The sequence below is a fragment of the Arachis hypogaea genome, chromosome 20 (genome assembly GCF_003086295.3).
Source record: "Arachis hypogaea cultivar Tifrunner chromosome 20, arahy.Tifrunner.gnm2.J5K5, whole genome shotgun sequence".
Lineage (NCBI taxonomy): Eukaryota > Viridiplantae > Streptophyta > Magnoliopsida > Fabales > Fabaceae > Arachis > Arachis hypogaea.
In genome coordinates this window covers 132,758,074-132,764,960 of record NC_092055.1, presented here as the reverse complement: position 1 = coordinate 132,764,960, position 6,887 = coordinate 132,758,074, and the positions used below count along the sequence as shown (strand labels likewise).

General features: G+C 29.6%; 1 protein-coding gene across 1 annotated transcript; it reads left to right on the top strand.

The window, feature by feature from the left end:
• Nucleotides 1-484: 484 nt before the first annotated feature.
• Nucleotides 485-4,571, top strand: LOC112782611 (pectate lyase). The gene is made up of 3 exons (XM_025825090.3): nucleotides 485-911; nucleotides 1,908-2,571; nucleotides 3,964-4,571. The coding sequence occupies exons 1-3, from the start codon at nucleotides 709-711 to the stop codon at nucleotides 4,426-4,428; spliced, it is 1,332 nt and encodes a 443-aa protein (XP_025680875.1). The 5' UTR covers nucleotides 485-708; the 3' UTR covers nucleotides 4,429-4,571.
• Nucleotides 4,572-6,887: the final 2,316 nt, after the last annotated feature.

Genomic DNA, 6,887 nt, shown 5'->3' with positions numbered 1-6,887 from the left:
GGTAAGCCACAAACTGAATATATTTTTCCTGCTGGCTTTTCTGGAAATACACTAGTAATTACCAAAAGTCTTCTTTATTTTTTTTTCTTTTTTCTCGTTAGAATAGCAAAATTAAAATCACTCGGGAAAAACCCTTCTAATCACAACATTGAACAAGTCAACATAACAAACGTGTGGTCAAATTAACTGAAGAAAATCAAGAAATACTGAAAATTTGCAATGCCAAATTAAGATCTAAGCTAAAACAATATGATAACAAAACCCTAATAAAATGCACAAACATTTGGTTGTCCTTGCTATTCAGCTCCCAATAACCATCAGAGTCATTGTCAAATTTAGACGATAAAACCAACCAAAGAAAACTAAATTATAGCCGGTGGTTGGCCACTTTATCCGCTATAGCTCTATATCTAAATTTAGAATTAACAACATTGTTATTTAAACATGCCAACTTCTCATTAATAAGTTCTATGCCTTCTATGCTATGGCCATGTTCCCTAGGCATTAAACTGGTATAGGCAAACGGCAAGGTCATATTCATATTGGGCTTAATTGCTCAAAAATCAATAGACCTTGGCCAGGAAACCTTGCCAATATTATATATATATACATACATATGTCCACCTAAAAAAAAATATATATACATACATATATATATTATAAATATATAACTATATATATTTAATTATATTAAAAAAAAGGACAAAAATGGCGGGAAGTGCAACTAACAAGGTTACATTTGTTTTCTTGGCTACTTTGGCCATTGTTGTTCGATGCATTGAAGCTGGTGGGAATGTGGTGTTTGATGATCATCTCAGAGAACAAGAGAGGATTGCTTATGAACTTGCCCTCAAAACTTACGTCCCAGACCCTTTGGAAGTTACATTCGAACTCAACCATCATGTTAACTTGTAATTATTCAATTCTAACTCTCATCGTATATGTGTGTTTTTGTTTTTGTTTTTTTTTTTAATATACAAGTATTATTAACTCTAGCTTGTTAGAATGCATAATTTCTTGTAGAAGTGGTTGATCTTTTCTTTTGTCGTACACATCTAATATTCTAAAAATATATGAATATATAGGAATATATATAGCAGTTAATTTAGTGATTAAATTTTAATATATATGAAATATTTTTATATAAACAATGAATTTAAGTTCTTTACTCGATTAAATATCTAATTATTTTTTTAGTAGTATTAGATAAACAACTTTTTTTTTCACCAACCCCCCCCTTTTCTTCTTTTTCTATTCTTCTGCCACAATTTTTTTTATTTATTTGTCCTCATCTTCCTCCATATTCTTTTTTTGTTTTTTCTTTTCTTTCTTTCTTCTTCTTTCTCTTTTGTAGATTTAAAATTTTTTATATTTTTTCAAAACAAAAATTTATGTTAGTTTTAGAAACTTTTTGTATTGGTTTAAGATTAAAAAGAATAAATTTAATTTTGACGCAGTGTAAAACATTTTACACAGTCGTGCAATTATATTCGTTTTTTTAGATAATTATTCACATGATAAATATGAAAGATAATTATTTTAATTAATGTGACGTTACGTAATTGAATGTACATGTAAAATTATTTTACACTGATAGTACATTAAAATTAAATTTAAAGAAGAGAGATAAAAATAATAATTCTTTGAGAGGTAATTAGAAAAACACTTATTTATATAATATTTTTCTTATTTTTATCATCCTAAAAAAAACAACTACATTTTAATAAATGAATCAAATTGATGATCTTGACTTATATTATATCACAATCCTCTTATTTTGGGTAAAATTGAATGAAGTGCATTGTAAACAACGGATCAAGTTTCTTCTTCTTCCTTTTTTTTTTTGGCAATTAAACATTACTTCAATTAGAAAACTGAAATTAAAGTGTGTATTTGGCGTCTTTTAGATTCATGAACAAAACTGAATCAAGAAGGAATCTGATGAAGATAAAGAGAAGGAACAGACGTTTTATCTGTGAAGCCACCAACCCCATAGACGGTTGCTGGAGGTGCGATCCCAATTGGGCCAGAAACCGCTTCAGGCTGGCGGATTGCGCAAAGGGATTCGGAAGAAGAGCCAAGGGAGGCTTAGGCGGCCCAATCTACGTTGTCACTGACGAATCCGACGACGACATGATAAACCCTAGACCCGGAACCCTAAGATACGGAGTCCTCCTGAGGGGACCAGTGTGGATCATATTTGCAAGAAGCATGTTGATCAACTTGAAGCAAGAGTTGATCGTGACCTCCGACAAGACCATCGACGGGCGCGGCGCCAACATTCAGATCAGGGGCGGCGCCGGGCTAACGTTGCAGTTCGTGAACAATGTTATCATTCATGGGATTCGCATCAAGGGAGTGAGGTCCAGATCTGGTGGTATGATAAGGTCAAGTGCAGATCATATTGGTCTAAGGATGAGGAGTGATGGTGATGGCATCACCATCTTTGGGTCAAGCAACGTTTGGATCGATCATATCTCCATGTCTGACTGCGAAGATGGCCTCATCGATGTTGTTGCCGGTTCCACTGGCATCACCATCTCAAATTGCCATATGACCAAACACAACGATGTAAGTACTACTAAAACTAAGTGCAAGTAGATATTATCATACTTTAATTAATTGAGTTGAGTGACAAATAAACTCTTAAAAATTTATATTTTGAATAAGAATTATGCCATTTATACATTAAAATTAGTTATTAAAGTTAATTATTAGTATAAAATATATATTAGAATATAAATATACATTAAAAATAAATTAAATTACATATATATTTATATACAAATACATTGATGATTGATTTTAATGGCTAATTTTAATATATAAATAGCATTTTTATTTGAACAAATTAATTTTTTTTAAATACTAATAAAATTTTTTAATATAATAAATATAAACAAATTAGTTCAAATTAAAATTTTTTATCTTAATCATAGACACTAATTTAAAGATAATGTTCTAAATTTACTATCCTAAAATAATTTAAAATAAAAGATAATTTCAAAATGCTGACCAATGCATTGAAAAAATTACTTCTCTAATTAAACTCTAAATAATTTAGCCAAACTGTCTAGACATATTCACCTGACTAATTACCTTAAAACTAATTATTTAGTTTACTCAAGTATTTAGCATTTTTGTATGAATCATTTACACTAAAATTTAACCTTCAATCTACTATCCTATAGGCACAACAGTAAAAACAAGTCAATAATTAGTTAACAAAAATTTTGCACATTAAAAGAATATATATGCAAAATCTAAAACCTTACATTCAAAATTCATATTAACTGATTATTTATTGATGTTGATTGATTTGCTAGATTTATATATTATTCGCGGTGTAAGGATAATTGTGTGAATACAAATATTTCTTGTTATATAATTATTACCTCTCAAAAATGCATGAAATACTCTTTTCAACATTTAACGATATGCTGTAGGAATAAAAAAAAAGCTAAAAGACCAATAAAATAATATTGTCATTAATTAGTCATTAATATTTAAAAATATAGAATAAAATATATTATTTAATTACTAAATTAAAAAAATTAAACTAAAAAAATTGAATTAATAACTAAATAATGGTCAAAAATAATAAATTTGGATAGCTTATAGCATTTTTCATAAAAAAAACCCCTATTTTTTAGTACACATGCATGTGTTAGTTAAATCCATTATTTGCTATTATTAATGCAATAGAAGTATATTAATTAATTTTACATACTAGCATGCATGTGTGGTATGAAATGAAGTAATTTTTATCAACAGTGTAATATTTTTAGTACAATAATTTAGTATTATGTTTTTAACTAATGTTTTAAAATATTATTAATTAACTATTAACAAAAACAATAAATTGTGCTGAGTCTTGTTTATTAATTAATTTTACATACTAGCAATCTAGCATATGTGCTATGAAATGAAGTAATATGTATGGGTGCATGGTGTTATTTGCAGGTGATGTTGTTTGGAGCTGATGACAGATACACAAGGGACAAGATAATGCAAGTGACGGTGGTATTCAACCACTTCGGACAAGGATTGATTCAAAGGATGCCGAGGTGCAGATTCGGATTCTTCCATGTTCTTAACAACGACTACACCCACTGGATCATGTACGCCATTGGAGGAAGCTCAAACCCAACAATTCTAAGCCAGGGCAACCGCTTCATCGCTCCGAACAACATGGCGGCCAAGGAGGTCACCCACCGCGACTACGCCAGGCCCGAGGAGTGGGCCAACTGGCAGTGGCGCTCGGAGAATGACCTCTTCATGAACAACGCCAGGTTTGTTGAGTCTGGAGCTCCAATTACCAATCTACCCTTCAGGGGGTTCCTCATGACCCCTCGACATGGTTCTCATGCTAACAGACTCACTAGTTATGCTGGTGCTCTTACTTGCGTTGTTGGCAGGCCTTGCTAGATACCATTACTGCACATAATTTTCCTGTTATCATCCCTTGTTTTTTATGTGCATATCATTCAAACTAAAACATGCAACCATGTACACATAACACATGTTTTGATAATTGATTATTAATGTGATATTCCCCTGATTTAGATGAATCGCTGTACCATATGTGCAAGGACAAATTCTTAAATATTTTACGGTAAATACGCGTTTTCTCTTTTAACGGATAGATTAATCACACAAAATATATATATAAATATACAAAAATATTATTTATATACTAAAATCAGTAAGTAAAATTAACTATTATATATTTATATATAAATATATGTATTATTTAGTTATTTTTAATAGTATATTTTATATTTTAATATGTATTTTATACTAGTAGTTAATTTTAATGAATAATTTTACTATACATTTAATATTATAGTTATTAGAATCAAATCGATGATCAAACTCAGACTACTGATTCACTGATTCGCTAATTGAGTGGTTGAACTGTTTAAATTATAATTAATAAATCGGTTCTGCTACGTTACCAACAGCGTTTCTGTCAACTTCTGCCAACTCTTATTTATAACTGTGTTTAATGGAAGTGTCTTCGTGGATGTGTCTAATAAAAATATATTTTTTATGGCTGTGTTTAATAGAAGTGTCTTTATAGATATATTTTTTGGATGTGTCTATTTATATATGTGTTTAAAATATAATAATTAATTATTATTAGCAATAAGTTGACAGATAATATGTTGATACCCTATACTTTTCCTTAATAAATTAAATTTTTAAAGTATAATTTAATTTATATATGTTATATATTTAAAAAATATATATATAATAAAAAACAATTTGGCCTACTGGCAGCCAAGCTTCTGCACATAAAGAGGATTAAGTTCGAATTTAAAGAGAAAATTTCTTTTATTAATTGTTGACTTGCGATTCTAATCGGTTTGTACCGATTTTAATTGGTTTTGTTCAGTTCTAATCGATTTTATTCTTTAAACGATCAGAATGTTAGACTGAATTAGTTTAGGATCTAATTTATCGATTTTTTAGTCAAATCGATCGATTCGATTTAATTTTTAGAGATTGATAATATATATCGTCTAAAATTGATCACACTTGAAATTAGCCGATCAAATCAGTCTCTACGTTTTACTGTAAGAGACGCATTCTTTAAATGTGGTACCTTTTATGTCAGCGTATCATCTTTAGATGTTGTATCTTTTATGTCAGCGTGTCATCTTTAGATGTGCGAATCGGTCAAGCGTCTTCTTTAAATAATGTGCATGTCGGTTCAATATTTTCGCATTGAGTTTGTTATCCGGTTCAACACTTTTGAGTTAATAACACAAAAATTACCCGTTGTTATCATGCCAAAAATTAAAGTGATAATTGGATAATATGTTTCAAAAAAAATAATAATTTAGTAATTAGTTATTGAAACAGTGACATAACAGTTAAAAAACCACAATAACTAATTCTATTGTCACATTAGTTCTGGAAAGAGATAAATAACTGAAAATAAATAAATATAAAGTGTGCTCTTCCTCAATGTGTGGGTTGGATCAAATCCAATAAAAATCTATACTCGAAAAGAAATGAGGTTATTAATTACATAAATCTTCCATTTTCTCTTTTTTATTTTCGCCAATTATCGATTATGATACATTGACATGGATAGAGACTAATAACTGTAACCTAAAACCCCTCTAAAGAGTTCCATCATCCAAATTCAAAATGAAAATCGAAACATAAAGAGAGTAAACAATAATGAAAAAAGGGACAGAGCATAGACACAGAAACAATAGAAAGAGAGGATTTAAGGCCACATAGAAAAGAAGTATCCCAATTGATGATGCTGCCAACAAAAACGTCCATATAATTGCAACTCTTATGCAATTGTTGCACCTGCAGCAAATGCTCATTTTTTTTTCTTTCTGAGAAAGTAGTAAAGAAGAATTCTTCTGATGCCTATTGAGGTAACAATAATCCAATCTTTGTGAACTCAATTTATCGCAGACGTGATTGAATTTATTAGTAGTGCAATTGGAATGAAAAATTTGGGCTCTTTATTGGAGATGATGCTGAAATTAAATTGGAGAAACATTTATTTTCCTGTTTAGATTTCATCATTTATTTTTTATTGTATTAAATATATAATAAATTAAATGAATTGTCCCTATTTAATGTTTGACTAACATTTTCCAAGGTTTTATCTAAAAATTAATGAGAGGACAATTTTTTGTCTGAATCTATTAGGTAGCGTTTGGTGGAGAGACAGAGAGGGAAAGACTGAGACTGAGAGACAGAGACTAAGAGACAGGGATTGAAATAAATCTCAGTATTCTGTTTGGTGCAAAATGGGAGACAGGAATTGAAACAAGAATGAAACTCTAATTTAATTTGCACAAATGATAAAATTGGAATTAATTAATTGAAATGAAAGTATTTTAGGCATAAAATAT

What these genes read in the sequence shown, in the direction of transcription:
- LOC112782611 (XM_025825090.3), top strand. Translation starts at nt 709, where the DNA reads ATGGCGGGAAGTGCAACTAACAAGGTTACATTTGTTTTCTTGGCTACT. An exon ending in CTCAACCATCATGTTAACTT is followed by an intron (nt 912 to 1,907) that starts GTAATTATTCAA and finishes GGCGTCTTTTAG; the next exon opens with ATTCATGAACAAAACTGAAT. An exon ending in ATATGACCAAACACAACGAT is followed by an intron (nt 2,572 to 3,963) that starts GTAAGTACTACT and finishes TGTTATTTGCAG; the next exon opens with GTGATGTTGTTTGGAGCTGA.